Source organism: Micrasema longulum, unplaced genomic scaffold (genome assembly GCF_059751315.1).
Source record: "Micrasema longulum isolate JH-2025_06_02 unplaced genomic scaffold, ASM5975131v1 h1tg002289l, whole genome shotgun sequence".
Taxonomy (NCBI): domain Eukaryota; kingdom Metazoa; phylum Arthropoda; class Insecta; order Trichoptera; family Brachycentridae; genus Micrasema; species Micrasema longulum.
The window spans coordinates 89,697-114,964 of NW_028279445.1; the positions used below are offsets into that span (position 1 = coordinate 89,697).

Genomic DNA, 25,268 nt, shown 5'->3' on the forward strand with positions numbered 1-25,268 from the left:
TAATTTGAAGTTTTTTTTGTGTGAATATTATATATGGTGTTTGTTTTTTTAAATTTCGAGTACGTCATCACAAATAAATATTGTTGGTATTAATATTAAAGTAATAATCATTGACTACTTTCTATATTTTCATCAGTAGCACTAAGAATATACATTTTTTGACTTACTTGCATTTATTTACTTTGACCAGTTTAATTTCTATTAAATAAAAACCTTAACGAATTTTATTTTTTTATTACTTAAAAGGATTAATTATACTTGAAGGTAATCGTGCAAATATCGCCAAAAATTCTTGCCCCCCTCCCATCACCAACCCCCTCTCTCTCTTCGCCACCACCCCGCCACCGCCGCCGCTGTCTAACATCTTAAAATCTAGCGACATTTGAACCTCCGTTTAGCGACATTTGCTCGTGACGAGTTGGCAACACTGACAAGACGTGAAATTCATAGAAAATCGGAGAAAAGTCATCGGAGGACAGAGTCAGGCAGTTTTCAGCCAATACAAGACTTTCTAGTCATTCTTCCGATGCCGCACAAGCCACTTGCTAGTAAATCAATACAGTTTGTGGCGCAACTGTCGGCGGCGTGTGCCCAGCCACGCCGTGCCGGCCGGCGTCCTTCTAGACGAACCGCCAATTTATCCGTTTCCATTCGAAATCGCTGTCACACTGCTCTCTGTGTTTTTACACTTTTTTCTTCGAAATGCCGAGTTGTTGCGTACCGAATTGTAATTCTACGAAAAAACTACATCGTTTTCCGAAACGATATCCACATTTATTTAAAGAATGGATCAATCGTGTTCAAAGTCCCAAATTTATGAATTTATCAGATGACGAAATTAATCGACTTTGTTTTGTGTGCATTAAACACTTCAACGCATTCAACTTTAGCCAATACAATGACATCCAGCTTTTATTGTGCTCTGTGCCTACCATTGGATTGCCAGGTAAATTGCATGATATTTCATACATAATTATTTCAAGAATTTGTCTCATGTTGCACGTTTATTTGTCCTGTTTGTCTGCCCTGCAAATTTTTATTGACAATCTTTACAACTCATAGGGAAAGCATACTTTTATTAATCTGGACCCATTTTACAATGAAAGTTATTAGTATTTCTGCAAGAAAAATATATGTACGACTCAGGTTGGCTTTCCACTGTAATTGCACCTTGTTTATCTGTCTTGTGTCTATACAATTGCAAGTCTGCTTTTGGAATGTGGTGTTTGTGATTTGTCTTACAGTTGGTTAATCGGGTTATTATGTATCTACAAAGTTGGCGTAGTGCCTTTTCCTGCAACTTCCGACATTTTTATTTGGTCATTATTTACAAACAATTACCAGGGTGGCATGGTGTGTATACAATTTTAGGGATGTGCTTTTGCAATGTGGTGTTGGTAATTTGTATTATTTTTACAGGGTTTAACAAGTCACCATCCAAAGAAAATAGTTTTCATTATTTACTTGGTGAACAGAGTTCGGGTATGTATTTCTATAATTTTCACATTTCCTTACACCCCTCTTCTTTCAGACATGTACAATCTCATTTATTATATTGTCGTTATGGTCGTGGCATGGTGTGTTTTCAATTGTATTCGTTCAAGCCTTACTCGATCTTTCAAGGTTTTTCCTGAAGTTCTTGCATTATGTTATCTGGTATGATGTTCATTTTATTTTTATTGTGAATTACAGTAGGCATAGCTGTTACTGAAGAACACCCCTGTGCACTCCCGGAAGGCGTTGCCAGTTGCAGTGGTACGACTTTCATCCAACCTATTTCTGGTTTGTAGTAATATTTTTTTTATTTTTGTAATAAAAATTTACAAACATACATATTTATATATAAGAAAAAGAGAAACATCTTTGTTTCTTTGTTAAAAAGAAAAAAATAATAAACAATACATATAAATTCAGGAGAGTTCAGCGTGTGTAAGAGTTAATGGGAGATTTACATCTTGGTTTGCGATCTCAAAAGGCGTGAAACAGGGATGTGTAATGTCACTATGGTTGTTTAATCTTTACATTTTTCTATTAATTTTATACATTTTCTGCAAATTGAGAAATGCCGTTTTTGTGATCGACCAAGACTACATCGTCTGAGCGTGGGCCGTTCCTTTTTTAATTATTAAAAAGTTTATAGCACATATATATCGTATGACATGACCATGAAAGTGACCCTCTCAGTTGAAACAAATTTCTGACCCATAATTTTCTCCAGCAAATCGGCATATTAAAGCTGTTTGTGTTTTCAAAGAACTTAAAATGTATACATACAGTTACTTGTCCGACTCATTGACACATTGTCACATATTACTAATTAATAATGTTTTTAGATATCAACGCTGATGACATATCAGGCCCACTGCATATTTCTGGTCGAGTGCACCTCAGCAGAGTACACCAAAAAGTTAGTATCAAATGACATGTATTCAATAATGCATTTTCTCTTGGTTCTTGGACAGAGAGATTTCGTTCTACATAATATCCACAGATACTTTGTTTCTATCATGTTCATGCAGTTTATGAATAATGCTAACGGATGTTTCCATGAAAATGCGACATAAATTTTTCGTCATTAAAACTTCATGAGGTGTTAAAAAACATTAAGTGGTTAAGACGCTTGAATTACGCACGGAAGGTTCCGGGTTCGATTCCCGGAGAGAACACAAAATTATAATATGATTTTTCTGTAATTGATCACTGTAATGGGCCCTCTTGTCCTGCTGTGGTGCAATTTTTATATTATTTATTATCGGGAATCAAAAAAATTACCTAATTGAATTATTGTTTTTATGAAATTTTTCCTTAATCGTTGTTCAATGTACAGTGATATACAGAATACAGATGCATTAGTGTGCAATTTGTACAATCTTTGGGAGTCGTCGTCTTCACAATATATATAATGTTATCCTGAGTTCCTATCTGACCTCTCCAAAATCAGCGTCCCATTCCCTATTACTATTTAAACTCTTTTGTTCCCACCCAATAATAATATATTAAAAAATTTATGTAAATATGTAGCTATAAATGGTATTAAGTTGTAAATAAGTTTTATATTATGTAAAATGTATGTAATATTAAATACTAACATGCTAACTTGTATGTATAGTACTAACACATGTGTAAATATTTAAATAAGTTAATCTCAAACTTGACACTGGCTAGAACACCTCAGTTAGGAGTGAAAAAAGCCAATAAAAAACTAAAGAAGATATACAGAATAAATATTTTTTTACATTATATAGATAAAACACATTGAAAAAGACTCAATTATGACGTTAGTATCCGTTGAATTACCCTAATACTACTCAAATTTATTAAAGATATAAAATACAATGAACTTCAACCAAGAACTTTCATTAACAAACTGCTAGTATTTCTGCTAGAACCAACTGCTAGTATTTCTTTTTGCTTATTTCCAAACAGCATCCCTTTACATTTTATCATTCTTTGCAATAATAGTTAGGCATTCATTATATTATGATGTTGGGACCCTTAATGCATCATTATGAAATATTATATTACAGGACGAAAATATGACCACATCTTGAAGGATGTAAATGAAACCCAATCTCAAAATTTAACACCCAGGAAAAGGAAGCTTTACAAGAAATGTTTGCAGTTTAAAAAGGCTAGAAGAAACATGGAGATGAAGATTAGAAAGATGGAACTCAAATTAAACAAAGAGCGCCATGTATCCTTTAAAAATAAATTAAATAAAATCACATACCGTTTTTTTAAGTCTCAATTGAGGCTTCAGAAACGGACAAAACAGGGCCGTAGATATACAACTAACGATAAGGTTTTTGCATTGTCATTAATGAAGCAGGGCTATAAAAGTTATAAATATATTTCAAGCATATTTTCCTTACCATCCAGAAAAACATTGATGACAATGCTAAATAAAATCCCATTTAATCCTGGTACCAATTTGCATATAAACATTTGGAAGAGGTCGCCCAAAATCTTTCTGCTAAAGCTCGAATATGCTCTTTGATGTTTGACGAGATGTCAATTAGTCAGAATTTAATGTACAAAAAACATAAAGATTTTATTGAGGGATTCCAAGACTTGGGTGAAGGAAAACGTACTCCAGCTTTTGCTGATCACGTTTGTGTTTTTATGCTACAGGGTTTATATAATAAATGGAAACAACCATTAGCATTTGTTTTTACAGGAGGACCCATTAAATCTTCAGATTTGGTTGTTATCTTAAAATCAATAATCTCAAATATCTTTCGTAGCAATTTGGAATTAGTTTCAATAATTTGTGACCAAGGTAGCTCAAATGTTGGTGCAATAAATATCCTGAAACAGGAAACCCGTGAATTGTACCTTCGGGGTGGTACTGAATGTAGAGTTCACGGGTTTGAAATTGAAGGCCATGAAATTGTACAAATGTTTGATGTGCCACATCTTTTGAAGGGATTTAGAAATAATATGCTAGTAAAAGATGTACATTTTGTTCAAAATTCTGTATCAAAAATAGCAAAGTGGTCCCATATTGTACAATCATACACATACGATCAAGCAAGAGGGGAAGACTTTTTCCAAATGCACAAATTAACCGATAGTCATATTTTCCCCGACAAACTAAGAAAAATGAAGGTCAAGGTTGCTGCTCAGGTATTCAGCAGGACAGTAGGAACTACCATGAAATCTTTGGCAGATACTGTGGATGATATTGACAATGGGGCATCACAGACTGCTGATCTTATCTTATTTATAAATAAACTTTTCGACAGTTTAAATGGCAGTTCTCTCAATGCTAATAGTATTATTTGTAAATACCGTTGTGGAGTCAGATTAACATCTCCCCACTGGAAATTTTGGCAGGAAGCTATTTCCATCTTAAAATCAGTAAAATTTGTAGATTCCAAAAACCAAAAAATATCAGTACCACCTACAGTGCGTAACTGGATTACAACTTTGGAAGCAATATCATATTTGAGTAATAAATTACTTACATGTTATAAATTTACTTTTGTGCTTCCACGTAACCTTAACCAAGACCCCATTGAAAACTTTTTTGGCATGGTAAGAAGTCAGGGTGCACGTAACATAAACCCCTCTAGTTCAAATTTTATAGATGCTTTTAAGTCGCTTCTCATATCAAACTTATCTCATACTCACTCCATTGGAGCAAATTGTGAAAATGATGACGGTGAAATTTTAGATTCATTAAAACTTTTTTAACATCGGACATCGAAGTACAGGAACAATTTCATGTTGATGATCACTCCTTACCAACAAGTTCTTCAAGACAGAAAAGTAGTCAATATGTTGCGGTTTGTAAATATATAGCTGGTTATGTGGCAAAACGGGCTTTATCTAAATTTGGATCTTGTTGTGAATGTAGACTGGATCTTAAATCTGAAACACAGTTACCGGGGCATAGTTTAATAACTTCTAGGGCATGTGGTCCAAATACTTTAATCCACCCAACAATCAAAATCTATAAAGTTTTTAATACCATTGTCAATCACTGCAAAAATAATTTACCGACTATTTGCCATAAGTTTCATGTTATGTCGAGTTTGAAGGAAATAGTACTATCTAAATTAAATTCAGCATGTTTATCTTGTCCAGCACATAGAGGCCACCTTTTTGATTTTATTGTTAACTTAGTATTGCAATTATATATTTTTTCTTGGTTTAAACAAATTAACTTTCTATTAACTGGGCGAAAAAAATTAGAGTCTTGCATTGTTGATCCTCTCAAATTACAAGCTAGAAAGTGTTATAATAAAAGACTTAAGAATAAGAAGCGCAGACAATAGAGTAGATACATGCATACCCTTTTCTTCTTACCTACCATATTAGCACTTCATTTCATTACTTAATAAGCTTATAAGTGCTTCCTTCCTGCTTTATTCCTAAGCAGCAGCCTAGAAATGTCAATGTGAAATAAAATAAATTATCCACCATTAATAATGTTCTTTTGTTTCAGAATGGTGATTGTTGATGCCATGGATCTTAATGTGCAGGAAGAAAATATTTTTCATCCAGGAATAGAAGGGATCCAATACTGATCACAATGCTGCACAATTTTTAAATAATACTCAATTGTTATTTTTGATAATCCAATATTAGCATATTAGCACTTCATTTTATTCTTTAGTAACCTTATAAATGCTTCCTTCCTGTTTTATTCCTAAGCAGCAGCCTAGAAATGTCAATGTGAAATAAAATAAATTATCCACCATTAATAATATTCTTTTGTTTCAGAATGGTGATTGCTGATGCCATGTCTCTTAATCTTCACGAAGAAAATATTTTTCATCCAGGAATAGCAGGGATCCAATGCTGATCACAATGCTGCACAATTTTGTTATTTTTGATAATCCAATATACTAACCACACATGTATATAATATTATTTTACGAGTGTCAGTTTTCTTTCTCGATTCTTTCTGACGCATCTAATAGAATCGAGGGATTTATTTTAACAGTAAAATAAAACTATTAAAAATGTTTTTTTAAATTTTTATTTATGTATTCCTATTCCATAATAAATTTAATGTGCAATATCAATATAAAATTGTTTTTTTAAATACAGGACAGAAAAATTAAATTGCGTGCTAATACTTGTATTTAATTAAGCAATTTTGTATTGATATTGTACAATAAATATCAATATACGATGCAACGTAGTGATTTGAATTTACGCGCCATCGTCAAAGCTTCTTGTATGCCACACTAGAGAACGCTGCGATCGACGCCCAAAGTGCTTAGATATAGTACCATAGTTTCCTATCTAAAGATATCTGTAATCTGTGGACAGAGTTCGTCTCCGTGACAGAAAATTACAATAATTTTCTTTTTATAACCCGTCAAAATGTTAACGAAAGGCTTCTCTCTTCCTAGCGAGGAAGAATTGACTGTTCAAGAAATCGAATTATCTTCTCCGGTTTTGCGGGCGTCTGCAAATCACCTCGGGAAATATTGCGAAGAGAAAAACAATGTGAGATTTTTTCAAATATGTATTTGTTATTCGTTCATTTTGTGGCGATTAATTTAATTGTTAGCTTTATTTGTTTTCGTGCGTTTTAATTTGATTATTTGGAGTAAAAAATAACAAATTCGGTTGCATAACAATCTATGTATGTCTATGACATTTATTGAGAACATAACCTCGCAATGTTGTGTCAAATTGTGATAAGAAATGTCAGTTTTCGTTTGTTTTTGCACTATCAAACATTGAGTCGAGTAATTTTAACATTTTTACATTGTTATTCACAAATTAAGACATCAAATCTAGTTGATAACTGAGGAATATAAAAATTATCAGCCGTCAACTTTTTAAAATGCATTGAAAAGTATTAACCCTAGATACATTATAAATATAGCTTGATTAGAAGACAGTTGTCAGCAAAAGTGACGACATAACTTTGTAGTAACGTCTAAGGAGTGATTTATATTCACACACAAAAAATCCTTCGTATCTGGTATGTTCATTTATTTTTTTAATACAATGCTTGGCATATAAATCAACATAAATATATAAAATCAGCTTTAAAACTAAAATAAACCTAATTATTAACGACTTTCTTACAAGGTTACATCAATTTTTAAAAACGTTAGAGATGGGACAAATTGATCAATGTAAATTGATTGAATAAAAAATAATTCATTTGATGTTGTTCATGAAAAAAGTATAAAGGTCTTATTTTTTGGTGAATAATTGTCTTAAACACACAAACACACAAAAAACTGATAAAATCGATTTGATCGGTACATGATCAGTGATCAGTAATTTTCCATCACTAGTGACATTAGTTTGGCAGCTGTCATTTTAATCAATCTATATTTTAAGGACTATAATAAACATTCGGCTCTCGAATATATGTCCTCTAGAGCTGAAATACGTCGCAATTTCAAGACTTTAATCCACAAACTAAAATATTTTAGTGTTGCTTTTTAATAATAAATTACCACTCTAAATGATGCTGATTTTTTTTGTTTTTTCTGCGTGTATTTACTGAAATATTAATTAAAACTTTTGCAAACTTAAACATAGACAAAAATACAGATGGTCCCTTCTGCCATCTGACTACCGATATGTTCGAATATAGGCAGAAATGTAAATTTTACGCAGTGTGTAAAGTGGCCACTTTAACCAGCTAATGACAGGTCATAATCCCTGTAAATTCCTATACTTCCATATTACCTTCTCTAAAATGTTCTCCATCTCTGTATGTTTATATTCTAAAGTCTGTTCATTATTGACGGAGAATAGCCTATTTCACACATATCATCTTAATCCAAACGGCACGGTAAAATTATAAGTGGATAGACATTTATTAGATTCGTTTGTACCTATTTAAATTTGATAATATTTATATTTTTCGTTTTTTTTATATAGCTCCATAGTTAATGATTTTAATAAAAATATCAATAACAAGGCCTCAGTATTAACAGAGTATTTTTTATAATATTAAATTATAAAAAATATATATTAGCGTTTTTTTTTATTTTTTTTATTTGATTTAATAGCATAATTATACATTTTTACAATTTAAAAAAATTTCACTTGTTTATATTTTTACTAAAACTAAAATCCCACCAAGCCACTTTTGTAGCTTGTTGGTGAAGATTATATTTATACTGACTTAATAATATTATTTACATTTATAAAAACAATGAATTAACATATAAAAATTAACAGCCGGAAAGATCAGAATAAACATGTTTATACAATAATAATGTATAAATTTATTTTTTAAATACAAGAAAATATATGAAAAAATAAAATATTTACACCTAAGCTACTATCGCTACTTCGTATTTTCATTTTGGTGGCCATTTTTAAAGAGTTGTAAATAACTCAATATTAGAAAATGGAAATCAAGTTGGGGTAGAGTGGGGTCCGAATCTCGGACCTCTGATCCGTGAGTCCACAACACTAGCCACAGAACCACAACCCAATTCAAAATACGTGACTTGGGAATGTTTTTTGACTCAAAATTAAATTACAATAGTCATATAGAAACAATAATTAACAAGGCATACACAATGACTGGATTTATCATGCGGCTGTGTAAATCTTTTCAAAACTTAGATACATTTATAACGCTATACATAACATACGTACGCCCCCATCTTGAATATTGCACTGCTATCTGGTCTCCTGTTTATAAATTAAATATTAATAGAATCGAGTGTTAAAAAAAAATTCTTGAAAAAACTAGAATACAAATTTCATTAGTACACAAAAGAGATATTTTTGATCAGATCCTGCTTTGAAAAATTGTGAATAATAATCAGATTCCCCAGAACTCATTTATCTACTTGCTTACCGTGTCCCCTCCAGGCCAACTAGACTCTCTGATATTTTCTGCATTCGTTAAATTAAAACTAATCATCGGTAACATTCTACGATCCCTTGTATATGTGAAGCTTTTTACAAAAAAATTAATAGTCTTGACATATTTAACACTCCATACAATATGTACAGAAGAGAACTAATAGGCTTGATTCAGAATAACAGAGAATAGACGTTTTGTCTCTTTTCTTGCTCTTCATTCATAATTCATTTAATCATTAAATCAAATGTAATTTTCCACTCTCACTTTCCTTCAATCATCCTTTACCACTCCTTATCAATTTCCTTCTTTTCCTTTCCACTATCTCCTGGTTTTGTCCATATTTATCTTATTTTAATGTATGGTATATTTATTATTTATATAGTTTAAACTTTAAGCCGTCGTCGCTTTATTACAGTATTATTTAGTGAATACATATAATTGGATGGCAGGCCCTTCTATGTATACATTTTATCTAGTTTTTTAAATACTAATTTAACCTGTACATCTGTTTGTATTCAAAATAAATCAAATAAAATAAAATAATTTAGCAAAAATTAACAAAGGAGATTTTAATGATAATTTTATTGAAATCATTATTTAAATTTAGCGAGTTCTCTCAGGTAAACATCCTGCAAAAGAAAATCGACTGAGATTAGTCGGTCTCATGGTGTACTGGTTATTGCGTTTGCCAGGCATTAAATAAATAAATAATTGTAAAACAATAAATATCGATCCACCATAGTGTGAATTGGGCCAATCATGTGATATCACGCAGTGGGCTCGTGGTTTTCACGTGCGCATCGGTCCAGTTTCCGCGAATGTTTGGTAGTTATGTTTTTAGAACTGTAACAATAATCGTTTGCAGGAGTTTATGCTGTGCAAAGTGGAGTTGGACGATCCGAGAAAGTGTATCAGGGAAGGAAAGGACGTGACCTCGTGTTCCCTCGAGTTCTTCCGCCTGCTGAAGGGGAGCTGCCTCCAGGAGTTCAACCAGCATGCCAACTGTATAGACAAGAGCTCCGGAGACTTTGCCTTTAGGCCGTGAGTCTATTTTTTTTTTTTACTCTGCCACAGAGTTAGAATGAATCATAATTGGTTCACATTAAGAAAGAACTCTTACTGTAGGGTTTTTCACTAAGAGCGACGCATTTTGTTTTTTCAATGAAATACCAGGAATTTTGCGTTTGATGTTGGCCTGCAGCTCTTTTGATGTTGCTGGCTTATTGGCATCGACCAGCGATTCAATATAAACCACAAAGAAAAAGTCTAAAGGGGTTTGATCGCACGAACGAGGCGACCGTTCGCTAGCACCATTGCGTGAGATTATTTTCTGGCCAAACTTAGTCTTCAATAATTCTATTGTATCATACGCTGTGTGGCACGCTGCGCCATCCTGTTGAAACCACATATCATCCGAGTTCATAGCGTCGAGCTGGTCCCAAAAATACTCCAATATCATGGCCTTGTAGCGATCGCCGTTGACGGTTGTTGGCGCGCCGTTTTTATCAACAAAAAAATGGGCCGATGAAGCCACTGGCATGAAAACCGCACCAAACAGTAAATTTTTTCGAATGAAGTTGTTTCTCGTGCACCACTTCAAGCTGATCCTTTTTTGCACCAAATGTTCAATAGGCCGTCTTGTTGGATGGTTTCGTCGACCAAAAATTGGCGTTCGTGAACTTTGATAAAAAAAAAGAATAATTTGTAAACGTTGCATTTGCAAATGTGTATTTCTCCATGATTAAATGGCATAGTTTGATGTTTGAAAATGTGAAAGAATTGCGGTACCATCTTCCCTCCTATTCGAGAAATGTAAAAAACAAAATGCATCGTCCCTATTGAAAAACCCTATATATAGTAATTAAGGCTTAAATTTACTCTTCTGGTATAATGCTCATTTAAGTACTAAATGAATATTTGTATATAACCACTTACCGACTTTTCTACGTCTACTGGTTTCGAGACGTACCCGTCTCTTCGTCGGGACACCAATTAAACTGACATGCAAAACCCACTAGACAGGCGTCGTGGCGCAGTTGGTTAGATGGCGTCGCGGGTTCGATTCCCGCCAGATGCTAGAAAGATTTTTTCTCAATTGGTCTGGCATTACCTCCTTCCATATCCCCCTCTTTCCTACCTGCTGACAAGCCTCTAAATAGAGGCTTAGCAGGTTATTCCTTTAAAAAAAATACAACTTCACCACATTTGTTGCACAAAAATATAAAACCTACTCGCGGATTTGAAACCACATGCTTTAAGTAGGTAACCCTTACTGCAAGGGTTAATGCTTTAAATGATTTTGGTATTGCAAAGTTAATGCTTAGTGGTCTATGGAAAGACAAATGCTGGGCATCTCCTTAAGAGACCGAATGAGGAATGAGGAGATAAGACGCTGTACAAAGGTGACCAATATTGCCGACAGAATATCAGTTACCTTTTGTGGGAAGACAAAAATGGCCAAACTTCTCTCGGTTTTTTTGTATTCCTGACTAATTTTATAACCTTTGTGTTCTGCAGTTGCCGCAAGACACAGTCCGTCTACGACCAGTGCGTGCTGGAGAAGATGAACATCGAGCGCCCCCACTGGGGCTACTTCACCCGGCCGCGCGTGCACCAATCGGAGAGGCCCCCGCCGCCCAAGGAGAAGAAGGCCGTGTACCCCGACGCCTCCTACAGCCTGCCAGAGGACGCGCCCAAGCCCCCCGCCAAGTACGGCGCCCGCCTGTACTTCACCACCGAGTAACCTCTGTATCTCCGGTACCATTCGACAAGCCTCGTTGCTAAACCTCGTATGTTCTGATAATAAATCCTTCAGTACTATTCGACAAGTCTCATTGCTAAACCTCTTACGTTCTGATGGTAAATTCAAAAATCTTTAGTACTATTTACCAAAGTTTCTCTCTAAGACCGCTAACATTTTGGTAGTAAACTTATCATATTAATATTTGTAATATAATAGGGCTCAAGAGGCGCTTTATAAAAGTGATTCTAGGAATATTTCATTTAACTCAAAATTCAAGTAAAATAATTCATTTTTGTCATCACATGCTATGGATTTATTCAAATGACAAAATGTATAGAAGGAATTTTCAGATCTATAAAAAGAAGAAGATATAAAATTGTACATACTTTTATTTTGGCCATAGGGCACTGCATTGGTATAACAATTGCAGGACACCTTAATTGTTGTCAAAACATCCCCTTCAAATCAATTGACAAACTTCTTTACTATTCAATTAATCTCGTTGCTAATCCTCTTACATTCTGATAATAAATCCTACAAAATCCAGATATTTAAGAAAATTTCGTTTTAAGTAATATATTTTAAAATTGCATTTCTTAACTTTATCTTCTAATGGTGCATAGGGCACTGGCTGCATCGGTACATCGGTTGGAGCGTATCTTGACTTTAAAAGGATTGAAAATTGAAAAAAAAATGCTTTTTCATTGAAAATACTCATCATCCACACCCAATGGTGCATGGATCATTGAATTGGAACACCAAATGAAGTGTAGATACACTGATCGTCTATTACGCGAAGGTATAGGGGATCAGTCTTACGCTTCAGATGTCAGTCCAGGGACAATGAGATAATGCACTGAACCAACCACCTTTAAAACTATCTTTTTTTAAAAAAAAAAAAAATATTTGCGTTCTTATGATTTACCCAAATATTTCATTTTAATTCATTTTTAGAAAATGGGAATCAAGTTGGGGTGGAGTGGGATTCGAACCACGGACCTCTGGTCCGTGAGTCCAAGACACTAGCCACAGGACCACAACCCGATTTATTTCGCGTCTGCTGTGGCACGAATCGAACCCACGACTTAAAGCATGGTAGGCGAACGTGTAAACCGCATTACGAGGTGGACGTTTCCCCACGCGATTTTCCTTTTCAGGATTTTTACCCGAGAGCAGCCATTGATTCAAAAACACCTGTCCAGGATTCTGGTTCTATTTGACACACAACTGTATGGCAACAAAATAGCAGTGGAGTTTAAACAAACCAGAGGTAGAGGGCAGAGAAGATAGAACGCCATATCACTCCGCCTTTGCATACAGATGTCGCTTCGTCTACATCCATAAATCTTCTCGTGCACATTTGATTATTCCGAATTTTGACATGTCCCTCTTTAAATATTTACGGAATTTGATTTTACTTGAGTTTTAAATTGCGTCAAGATAAATACACAATGTTTTTGGTGGTCTGGATATTGTATATTTGTCGACATACTCAGATGTCTGTTTTGGGCTTGTCGGTGTAATTTTGATCTCCCTAAGGAGGTATGCCTTCATTCGCTGATTACATCCTATCGCTTAATCAGTTGAATGTGTTTTGTAAAGTTGTATTTAGGAAATGTATTTATCAATTTTCAATGAATTTGAAATAAATAGTTATCAATTAAATGTGTTTTATTTAGTCAATTTTTTTTCAATGAAATGCAATAAATAGTGATAATTTTATCAACCTTTAACACACTGTGTGAAAAACCCCCTCGAGTTCACTGTGTGGTAACCTGCAGTTACCTTATTCTTAGTGGTGGGGGTCAGTGAACAATAAACAAATAACTCCCTAGGGATCCAGCCTGTCTACAAACATTTGGACATACTCAAAACATTGTTGAAAAAGGTTTTCATTTTACATTTCATTCATGCCATATTTTTTGAAAATTTCATCAAGAAGTCTGTCACCTGGTGAAAATGCATTGAGAAGTCTGTCACCTAGTGAAAATTGCATTGAGAAGTTTGTCAAATTAATTTTCCAAACCTGTATGTTTACGTAGTAAATAAAAGTAAATTCATCATGATAATGTTTATTTTACATAATTATTTATACATTTTACTATTTAATACAAACATAATTGACTAAAATGAGATATGACAAATCCACAACACGTAATTCTACAAATAGTTGCCATAAATTTATATTTAATTTATACAACTTAACACGCTCAAATCAAAAACGCAAAATGGCGCATAAACCGTCAAATCAACAGATTAGAGAGATGCCGATGTTAAAACATGGGCAGAATGGTGCATGTTACACTGTGTAAGACCAGTGATCTCATGACAATACTTCTCAAAAAAAACATTTCCATTTCTTTAGAGGTAGTTATTAACACCATTTCCTTATCCACACTGAATAGTCCACAGGCACTGAAGAGTACAGTGGTCTTCTTCTCTTCCACATCCGCTCCTAAGTAGACCATCACCAGTTGCTTCCAAGGGACCCTATCGCCAGCCATCACTCTCGCCTCCCCCCACATCAATCCAGCGCCTTTTAATTCCGCCGAATATAGTCAAGAGGTTGTCATCGACAGCTTTCCAGGACGGCGTGAGCCCGCAGGTTTAAAGAAGAGGCAATTCGGGTTTAGGTTCTCAAGGTCAACAAGTTCTAATTGTTCCGAATTCGACCACAGATTGCACTCAATTTGTGTGTTGACCGATACAATTTTCATTAGGTCTGTAGGATTTAGGTGTGGTGGTGATCCTCTCCCAGCTGGTGATAGACAGAAGAAATTATGTTGGACTACATGCTGAAACTGAGTGACTGCGTCGAGCTGACTTGTTGGGCTGACTGGGCATTACTGTGGTCTCTTTATAGTCCTTTGTTCTTCGTGTCTCCCTGGCAGGAAGGATGTTAACATCTTGCAGGACATTGCTCTCGTCGTTATGTGCAATACTGTTAGTCTTGATTTCAATATAAAATGATGACATCGGTCACCGATCTATATTTCAGGTGAAATTGTTGCACGTGTGTGTGTCATCGATCAATGGACGATGAACTCGTCTTGCTCGTACCATTTTCTGGCCCAGCGAGCTTAAGACCGATCATCTTACCTTCCTGTGACAGATGAGAGTCGCCGCATTTGATATAGCAATCCGGTGCCCTTTGCTTCATTTCTTGTGGAAAAGGCGTGATGATTATGAGTAGATACATACACATTGAAACATTTTTTTTTTCTGTCATATCTTCTTATAGGAACTCCCCATTTGCAATCGAAAATCTCACACTGATTTAAAACAGTTTATGCGCCACGAATTTATACAGTAAAATGTCTTTCAGTAAAAATCAGTCAAAAATCAAAAGACTAATAAATTTTAACTAATTATAAAGAGTTATAATCTTACGTATAGTTAAAAAATAATTTTAAAACAATGTACAAGGGGTTGATAAAGAAATCGCGTATTTTATAACCTGTCGTTTGAGTGCAGTTTGTGTCCAGACACGGAAAGTAAACAGGTTCCTGAATTTTTTCGCTTTGAACTATTGTTTGGCTTTATTTAACAGCACAATCTACGTATCTACGTAAAATGTCTAATCCAGAAATTGACAGAGACACATCAGCCACTGAATAAAGTGCTAACAGCGCTTAGATGTCGATTTTGGGTTTGAAGGTTCGAGTCAGGCAAAAGAAATCTAAAAGATGCTCGTAAATCTGGCGGAAGGCTTTCAAAATTTGATGGTGACATATTAAAATCCCCGGTTGAGTCACATCCTCGATTAACCATAAAGGAATTATCACAGAGACGCAAATTCTCATGGTCAACTGTGCACTTGCATTTACAACGCCGATGCGTTCCCACTATTCGTTTTGCATCGGCAATTAGTGCGAAAATGCGCGATTTCTTTACGTAACCCTATTACATGTCGACGGTAAGAAGGCTAAGTGACTGACGCACCACTAAAGATGCATGGCCAGAATCTCAAGCCGCGTCGTTTGAGCCGACACTAATGGATATTGCATGTAAATTTTGGCATTTATACCAAAAACTATCTTGTACGACGTTCATAAAATCCACAGATTTACATCACACAAAATTCGCTAAGAATTCTTGTTCATCCTGTCAAGTATATCAACTCGTCGGAGAGTCCGAAGACGAGCCACAAGGCTGTCGCTAAGCCTAAAAAAGCTTCCGTATGTGCAGACTGGAAGGTCTTCGTCTCCCGACGCTGCAGGAACGGCGAGAAAGGAGTAATAGAACCAAACTTAGAAATCTCCACCAAAAACTGAAAATTAGTTATTGATGCCAAAATAAACTATGCATAAAAACCTACCTAAATAATGGCGTAATTCAAAACTGCCTCTAAATCTTGCAAAAACAGATTTAAATTATACTACTTGACATCGCAAACTTATCATTCTCCATTTAGTTGGTGAAGCATACTTAGAAATCTCACAAATATCTCAGTAAATCCTTCAATGGAGATTTCCGAGTTTGCTTCAATACCCTCACATATAAAACACTAAACAGTCACTATAGCTGCCCAATTTGGTGCGCATGTTTAAACTAAAACAAGATGCTCAACTTGGGAGGCCAGTCTCGGGCTGGAGAGCACCAGATTCAACCTAAACCGGGGAGCAATAGGGTTGTTGATGATTGGAATAAGCTGCCAGAAGAGCTGGACTCAAGAGTCGTGTCAATATCAAAAATGGGCTAGATTTGTTTTGGAAAAGTTAAAATACACCAACTACTAACTTTGGATAAAGTAAAGTAAAGCTGCTCGCTTCAATTAAAAATAATAAAATTAAAAAATGGACTTATTACTACGAATTGTCGTTTAAATTTAAATATAAGGTGCGTTCAGAGAATAACGGGAATTCTCATTTTTTTACAAATATACTTAGTTATTCGTCTACAATGTTGCCTTCAAAATAGTCCCCATTAAATATTATGCACTCGTGCCAGCGCTTCTTCCAATTCTCCAAACACTTCTTAAACTCCATCTTTGGGATAACCTGTGGCTCTTTCAGCGATGCGCTTTTAATGTCATCTGTGCTTGTAAAACGACGGCCTCTTTAGTTTGGAAATAGGAAAAAGTCACACGGAGCCATGTCTGGCGAATATGGAGACTGGGGCATCGTGCAGTATTGTTTTTGGCCACAAATCACAAACTAACGAAGAAGTGTGAGCAGGTGCATTATCGTGGGGCAAAAGCCATGAATTGTTTTGCCACAAATCCGACCGTTTTTTCAGATTACTACACGCAAACGGCGTTGAACTTGTAGGTAGTACTCCTTATTGACCGTTTGACCTCGTGGCAAGAATTCATGATCGTTCATAACCATTTCATTCACTTTTTCCATGTTTCCATCGGTTGTTGATGTGCTGGAGCGTCCGGGCTCTTTGTCATTATTATTACTATGGATAACTTATATAGCGCCATTTTCATAATAAAATACCTCAAGGGCGCTTTACATAGTGATTCTATTGTTAAATTAATTTAATTGAAGCTTTTAAATTTGTAATTTAATTAAAACAATTTATTTTGTTGTCACATGCTACGGATTTATTCAAATGATTTAGAGAACAAATGGGTTTTAAGTCTTTTCCGAAACATCACTTCACTTTCACAGCCTCGCACCTCTGCTGGGAGAGCATTCCATGCCATAGGGCCTGCGATCGCAAATATACTTAATTCACTAAATTTAGTGCGCTGTTTGCGTAGAGGTATAATAACTTTTCCTCTCACCCTAGACGTAACTAATAGATCTAAGCGTAAGACGCCTGTCAGCTAGTTCATCTGGAATGCATAGTTCCCTTAGATATTCCGCAGCAGAGTTGTGTCGTGACTTATACATAAGCCAACAGAGCTTGTGTTCGACCCTCTGTGGAAAACGTAGCCAGTGTAGTTCCCGAACTAGTGGAGTGAACTTAGAGATTCCGAAAATAAGTCTCGCTGCGGCATTCAATACAGATTGTAGGCGAGTCATTTTGTTCATTGGTAGACCTGCGTAGATACCATTACAATAATCGACTCTAGACACTACAAACGCATTTATTAATTGACGGGCGGCATCAACCGGCAAATTTTTGCGTGTGCATTTAATTTGTCTCAGCTGGTAGAAGCATGAACTTATAACGATAGATAGGACGCTACTAATTTGAGCGTCAAGAGAAAGGTCAGAATTGAGTCATCTTCAATGTCTTCACGGCCATCTTGAAAATGCTTATACCACTCGTAAACTCTTGTTTTACTCATTGCAGACTCACCACAGACCTTTGTTAACATTTCACACACTTTATTTCATTTTTTACACAAAATTTGATGCAAATTCTTTGATCCCATTTTTTTTAACAAACGAAAATCGCCGAGCTTATTAAAACGCGTCTGACCTTAGTGGCTGCCACAGACAAAGTAAGCAATGAATACACCTGAAAATTTTAGCATACTTCAGGAGCATGTACACCAACATAATAAAATTTAAAAAATGACAATCGGACTCTCCAAACCCGCGAAATTTAAAAATTCCCGTTATTTTCTGAACATACCTCGTACATTGTCTTACGAACATAATTTTGTAATTTCATTCTAAAAATCTTCAATTGACTCTCCTGCGAAATAAACTCGATGGGCCTCAGTCAAAAAGCCTTTTTATCTTCAATATGGTGATGTAAAAATATTTAGAAAACCGCTTAAATTAAAATGACTTTTTAAGCAATATTTTTTTTCTCTTGATAATGAGTACAAAATCTCGTTACTTTTTAATTGAAGACATGAGTGGATAAAGGTAGCGTAATTAAAAGCAGAGATATTTGGGGTTAAATTTTTGAACACCAGTAGTACAATTATTGACAAAATAACACGTTAATTTGCTCTCAAAATCGGTTTTCTGCTACTTACTACCATCAAAATGGTGAAGTTGTCATGCGAAACTATTTTTATAAAAAATATTAAAAAATTAAATTTGCGCCATATCGCCTTCATCCACTCGTGTCTTCAATTGTTTTGCCCGCACTTGTGGTGCATAGGGCACTAAATTGTAAATGAGGAAGTTCAGTGTTTTTAAATCTTTTATTTGTTAAAAGCTAAGCGCAACTAAGCCAAAAAAAAGAATTTATTTTGATGTATCATTGCTATGATTTTTTTCAATTTTTGTAATTTTGAAAATCCCCTCCGAAACTTTAAAATTACACCGTTCGCAATGTCGCGCGACCAGAAGGTCGGCGAGTGATGGAAACACACATCTGAACGGTGAAACATAACTGACAAGAAGTAAAGAAAATGTGGATTTGACCGACGTTTGTTGTACGAACCGCTGACAAGCAGACATTCTACAACATCGTTTGACATGATCGGATTAGTTTGTAGGAACGACAATTTGTTTTTGTTTCTGACATTTTAAAGTTGAACCCTGTACAATTATAGTCAGTTCCCTAAACACCCAAAAACATAACAACGCTATAATTTAGACTATTGCAAACCTGTAATCAATTTTATGAATTTTTTCATACATTTTTGAGAAACTTGGCCGTACAATTAAATACTCTAATGTTTATCATGTATTAGAAAACATTTATATTCAATTTTTCGTCACACTGAACTTCCTAATTGTATCACAAACCATGTAATCAAAAAAATCAAAATACACAAATCATTAGTACATAGATAAATAAAAACATAATTTTCATTACTTAAAACTAAATATTATGAATTATCATTGATATGGCAACAAAAATTATATATCACATTTACTCCCAACCTGGCGTTCAATTGTCTTTGGTATATTTTGTAATTGGAATATTCAAGTCATAGACAATCACAATTCATTTGTTTCAGTCTCTTTTTAGAACATTGCACACTTTTTTTCAAATTCAAATTTTCTTACTCGCGAATAGAACACTTTTGATTCCTTTTAAAAAAATAATGTCAATTTAACATCGTCCACATTTTTAAAAATCACTTTTATTTTTAGCTTAAGAATATTTTTTTATTCTACAGATAAAATGTACGAATAAAGTTCATAATTCTTAATAATATTATATTTTTAAAAAATGATTTCAATTGATTACGCTATATTTAAAAAAAAAAAAAATTCCATTGATTATGCTATATTTAAAAAAAACATCTATTTCTACTGTCAAATTTAATAGAAAAAAGCAAATTCAAAATCTCTACTATTTACATAAAAATATCTCTATGGCACTTTATAAAAAAAAATTATAATAAATATTTTAAAATCATACTTATGACTTTCTACCGGCGATGGCAAGACTGAAAAAGTATTTCAAAAAAATCTCAATAATGTAAATAAATTTTATAAAAATGTTCAAAAATAATTGCATTTAAAAAAGTTTTATTATGGCGGTTGACAGGTGTCAAATTCAAGTAAGGAACACCATAGATAAAACGTAGTCAATCTCAATTCAGAAGATGGCAACATTAAAAAAACAAAATAAAGTACCTACTCGATTTTAAAATCGGTTTAGTCAACTTTGCACTCGCGTCATATTTTTTTTATCGGTCACGTCTTTACATTTATTTATTTATAGTTTTGTGACTATTACATGGCGTTGGCACAGCTGTCGGTAATGCGCGTCGAGCTAATGGCGCCGATGACGGCGAAGAACGCCGTCATCAACGTCGCCAGGACGTAACTGTTCAGGGTCAGGTTGGCGTATATGGCCGCCGCAATCAACGCTGAGAGATTCGCAAGGGAGAATATGAAGCCGTGGGCCGTGCATCTGAAAAAAATTAATAATTATTAAAGCACATCTTATACGAGGGTTACGGTCAACGTAAGAGTCGGAATCAAGATTCCATTATGAACAGCAAATTCCGCCTCCTATGACAAACATTTATTTGCCAGGGTTGATTATAGGACACTGCTCACCCTGTTTCTGACACAGCCCCTTGTTTCAATGTCTTATTTATTTTACAAAAACAAACAGTCGACAATGATATAATACCATGAAAAAGATACGGTTTAAAGACAGACCAGCGAAGTTTCTAAATAAAAATCATACATATTAAATTGTGGTACAACCAAAGGGTGTGTTTGTGTGGGAGTAAGTGTATAGGTGTGTATGTGGGAGTAAGTGTTCAGGTGTGTGTACGCGTAAGCATCATTAAATAGCAAGTGGGAGTGTAATCGCAGCCAGAAAAAATGAGTCTTAATTTATTTTTAAATAAATTAAGGGGCGTGTTAAATATATTAATAGATGAAAAACACTTATGTATGGAAGTGAAACATGGAACTGGCAGAGGAAGGATGAAAGCCGAGTGAACGCGGTTGAAATGCGATCTCTTAGACGAATGTGTGGGAAATCAATGTATGACAGGGTTACGAATGATGAAATCAGGTGAGAGTGTAAATCTGAGACAAGTATAATTGATAAGATAGAGAAAGGGTCTCTGAGATGGTTTGGTCACGTAGAACGAATGGACGACGAGAGAATGGTAAAACAAGTATATATGGCAAAAATGAACGGCAACGTTAGACGAGGACGACCAAGGAAGACGTGGCATGATCAGATAAACCAAAATCTTAAGTCTGGTCATGTCAAAAGCAGACAGAACCGAAGGGCATGTATGACAAGACGTATGAATGTGGAAGAGGCTAGGATTGTATGCCAGGATAGACGTGTGTGGCGGTCCATTCTCTCTGCCTACCCCTACGGGGAAATGGCGTGATGGTAGTAGTAGTAGTAGTAGTGAAAAAAAGCATTATAGTTAGAGCAAGAATATATAGATAGAGGAAAGAAAGCATTTAGTGCTACAGACTGGCAGATGGAACAAATACTTATTTCTTGTCACGCAAAAGGGGACATTAAGATTAATTTTGGAGAGTAAGTTGAAAGAGTGTTTATTATTTAACGAGCTGAACCCAGCAATGCTTTGCTATTGCTAGATTTGAGAACTTCCTAAATAGATCAAATGAACACAATCGAAAGTTTGATATCAATTACTGAATTTAGTCCAAATTAGATATTAAAATATTACAACAGAGATGAAGAACATTTAAGAGAAGGTAATATGGAAGTCTAGGCATCTACAGGGCTTATGACCTGTCAATGGCTGGTTTAAGTGGCCACTTAACACACACTGTGTAACATTCACCATTCTGCCTATATTTGAACATCCATATTCCTTCAATTCTTTCATCTGTTAATGTTTGTGAAGTTAAAGGGCTGAAACCTTTATTTATGCGGGTGAGATTCATCTAATTGAATTATTTCACCTACGTACTAGGCAACGCCTGAAAATATTATTTTTTCAAATTCTATACTTCTTCATGGACCAGGTAATTTATCAACAATATTTTGAGTTTGTCCAAATTTTTGTAGACAAGGACTGGATTCAACTCCCCGGGGAGCTGTTTATATTAAAATATCACAACAGAGATGAAGAACATTTAAGAGAAGGTAATATGGAAGTCTAGGCATTTACAGGGCTTATGACCTGTCATCGGCTGGTTTAAGTGGCCACTTTACACACTGTGTAACATTCACCATTCTGCCTATATTTGAACATCCATTTTCCTTCAGGGATTTCCATATTACCTTCTCTTAAATGTTCTTCATCTCTGTTGTAATATTTTAATACAAACAGCTCCCCGGGGAGTTGAATCCAGTCCTTGTCTACAAAAATTTGGACAAACTCAAAATATTGTTGACAAATTAGATATGTATGTTTACATTATTGTTTTTGTGTTTCGGTTTAGATAAATAATTGTGAGGACAGAGAATTTTGATAAATGGGCGTTCAAACATTCATTTCCCCGTCACCGTCTTGCAGATGCCTCCCCGATACTGTGCGAGAACGACACCCGCATGTCCAACCTTTTGTTAGAATATACAAAATCGACGTTTGGCTCTACCGTTTTCCGCACCTCAAAACTGAAATGATTTTGTTATTTTTCTGAGAAACCGAAGCCTATTGAAAATATAAATGAGAACTATTTTAAATTTTAATGAAGTAAGGAATGCGGACAGAATTTTTGTGGTCATTCATTGGTTGGATTCGGTCATATGACGTCGAGATGACAATTCAGTAGAACATACATAAGTTATGTGTACCATCTCGATGTGTTCAGATGAAGATAGCGTTCATAATCTCGGCACTGATACAATTTTTTCTACCTGTTTCAAGATATACTCGCTCACAATGATCTCACATTTAGTTATACTATCACTAATAGACAATTCATTATTTGTTTTTAACAATAATTTGTTGATACCATTTTTTTTATACTTATAAGTATTTGAAAATGTATTTATTTTTTTTGTTTGAATTCTTTACAAGTTATTTACAATTTGCTTTTTAATTCAATTACTTTTATTATATCCATATAAAATTATTTTTTTCTTTTTTACTATGTAAAGTTTCACTTTTTATTTTGCATGGCAGTATGCTTCTTATTGTTTCTAAATGTATACAAAACAGCATTGTTTATCTTTTAAATTTTTACGCACTATGTTTGTACTTAACTGTATATTTTTTGTAAATGCCCCTTGGGCGTATTGTAAAATTAAATAAATAAATAATAAAAATTATGTTACCAGACCTTAAGTTCACAGGGTAAGACTCCACGATGATGATTGTCACGCCGATGTAGGAGAAAGTTAGGAGAGCGACGAACACAGCACTGAACGCCACGATGGAAGTCTCCGAATGGAGAAAGTAAATTGCAGGAGTCGACAGCGAAGCCAGCACAAGTCCACCAACTGGGAAGTAAGAAAATCAAATGACCACGGGGTAAACGGAAATTACTAAAACTAATGACGACATTTTCAGCCAAATCTGTTCGGTTGTAGGCCCTCACCGGCAGCCGGCAGCACCAGCGCCTTCCCGAGCAGCGCGGCCAGCAGCGCGGCGGCGGCGGCGGCGCCCGCCAGCGCGGCGCGCGTGCGGATGCCCTCGGCCATGTAGATGTTGTGGTCCGTCTCCAGCGAGCACGCCGGCGACAGGCCGAGGATGGTGCTGTTGACGAGCCGGCACCCCGCGTCCATGTGCCGCGCCGTGTTCAGGTCCGTGTCGATGAACCTAGAATGGAGACAGATTCATTCTTTAAATTATATTATACCATATTATATTGTATCAACCGCCTTTGGTAAAAAGCAATACAATGTAATTGCTCCAAAAATATTTAATGATTTGTTGCCAAATATAAAAGACTCAAAATGTAAAACAAATTTTAAAATAAAAATAACTGCACATATAAATATATGTAAATGAAAAAACGTAGTACTTTATATAATTGATACACATATTATTTATATTTTTATGTATTTCATTGCTTTATATTTGTTTTATTATATATTATACTATATTATTTATGTTTAAGTAACATGCATTCTTGGCACATATATATATACTTTATATTTGTATAATAATGATTTTAAATTTCTTTCATTTGATTAGCTAGGCATTTATAATTAAGTAGTTTTAGTTTTTCTTTTAGAAAGATAGAAAATCTCCATCTTAGAACAGGCTGTGCCATGTTAGATGGAGACTATCATAAACAGAGAACACTCTACCACTACTACTACCATCACGCCATTTCTCTGTAGGGGTAGGCAGAGAGAATGGACTGCTACACACGTCTATCCTGGCATACAATCCTAGCCTCTTCCACATTCATACATCTTGTCATACATGCCCTTCGGTTTCGGTCTGCTTTTGACACGACCAGACTTAAGATTTGGGTTTATCTGATCATGCCGCGTCTTCCTCGGTCGTCCTCGTCTCACGTTGCCGTTCATTTTCACCATATATACTCGTTTCACCATTCTTTCGTCGTCCATTCGTTCTACGTGACCGAACCATCTCAGAGACCCTTTCTTAATCTCATCAATTATACTTGACTCAGATTTACACTCTCGCCTGATTTCATCATTCGTAACCCTGTCATACATTGATTTCCCACACATCCGTCTAAGAGATCGCATTACAACCGCGTTCACTCGGCTTTCATCCTTACTCTGCCAGTTCCATGTTTCACTTCCATACATAAGTGTCGGGACTAAAACTCCATTGTGCACTGCCAGTTTAACTTCGATTGACATATTTTTATTAGAAATTACTGCGCTTAGTGCTCCGTTCATTTTGTTGCCCGCATTCACTCTTCTTTCAACATCTTTTTCTACTCTTCCATCTCTTGAAAACATGCTTCCCAGATACACAAATTCTTCTACTTGCTCGAGACATTTGTTATTTACATTTATTATGCAGTC

General features: G+C 35.1%; 2 protein-coding genes across 3 annotated transcripts; one reads left to right on the top strand and one right to left on the bottom strand.

The window, feature by feature from the left end:
• Positions 1-446: 446 nt before the first annotated feature.
• On the top strand, positions 447-13,715 carry ND-19 (NADH dehydrogenase [ubiquinone] 1 alpha subcomplex subunit 8). Of its 2 annotated transcripts, none has more exons than XM_088239867.1 (4): positions 447-480; positions 6,784-6,963; positions 10,173-10,348; positions 11,825-13,715. In XM_088239867.1, the coding sequence occupies exons 2-4, from the start codon at positions 6,838-6,840 to the stop codon at positions 12,048-12,050; spliced, it is 528 nt and encodes a 175-aa protein (XP_088095993.1). In that variant the 5' UTR covers positions 447-480; positions 6,784-6,837; the 3' UTR covers positions 12,051-13,715. The 2 variants fall into 2 exon arrangements, with proteins under 2 accessions (XP_088095993.1, XP_088095994.1); XM_088239868.1 differs by having other exon boundaries at positions 447-473; positions 6,778-6,963.
• Positions 13,716-20,585: 6,870 nt separating this feature from the next.
• LOC148272567 (uncharacterized) lies at positions 20,586-24,098 on the bottom strand. Its single transcript, XM_088239869.1, has 3 exons — positions 23,858-24,098; positions 23,600-23,759; positions 20,586-20,777 (listed from the first exon to the last, which is right to left on the bottom strand). The coding sequence occupies exons 1-3, from the start codon at positions 24,042-24,044 to the stop codon at positions 20,597-20,599; spliced, it is 528 nt and encodes a 175-aa protein (XP_088095995.1). The 5' UTR covers positions 24,045-24,098; the 3' UTR covers positions 20,586-20,596.
• Positions 24,099-25,268: the final 1,170 nt, after the last annotated feature.

Bases quoted from the DNA above. Each gene is read 5' to 3' on its own strand.
- ND-19 (XM_088239867.1), top strand. From the start codon at position 6,838: ATGTTAACGAAAGGCTTCTCTCTTCCTAGCGAGGAAGAATTGACTGTT. The intron at 6,964-10,172 runs GTGAGATTTTTT...AATCGTTTGCAG, and splicing joins ATTGCGAAGAGAAAAACAAT to GAGTTTATGCTGTGCAAAGT. The intron at 10,349-11,824 runs GTGAGTCTATTT...TGTGTTCTGCAG, and splicing joins GGAGACTTTGCCTTTAGGCC to TTGCCGCAAGACACAGTCCG.
- LOC148272567 (XM_088239869.1), bottom strand. From the start codon at position 24,044: ATGGACGCGGGGTGCCGGCTCGTCAACAGCACCATCCTCGGCCTGTCG. The intron at 23,760-23,857 runs GTGAGGGCCTAC...CTTACTTCCCAG, and splicing joins GCTGGTGCTGCCGGCTGCCG to TTGGTGGACTTGTGCTGGCT. The intron at 20,778-23,599 runs GTCTGGTAACAT...AATTTTTTTCAG, and splicing joins TCTTACCCTGTGAACTTAAG to ATGCACGGCCCACGGCTTCA.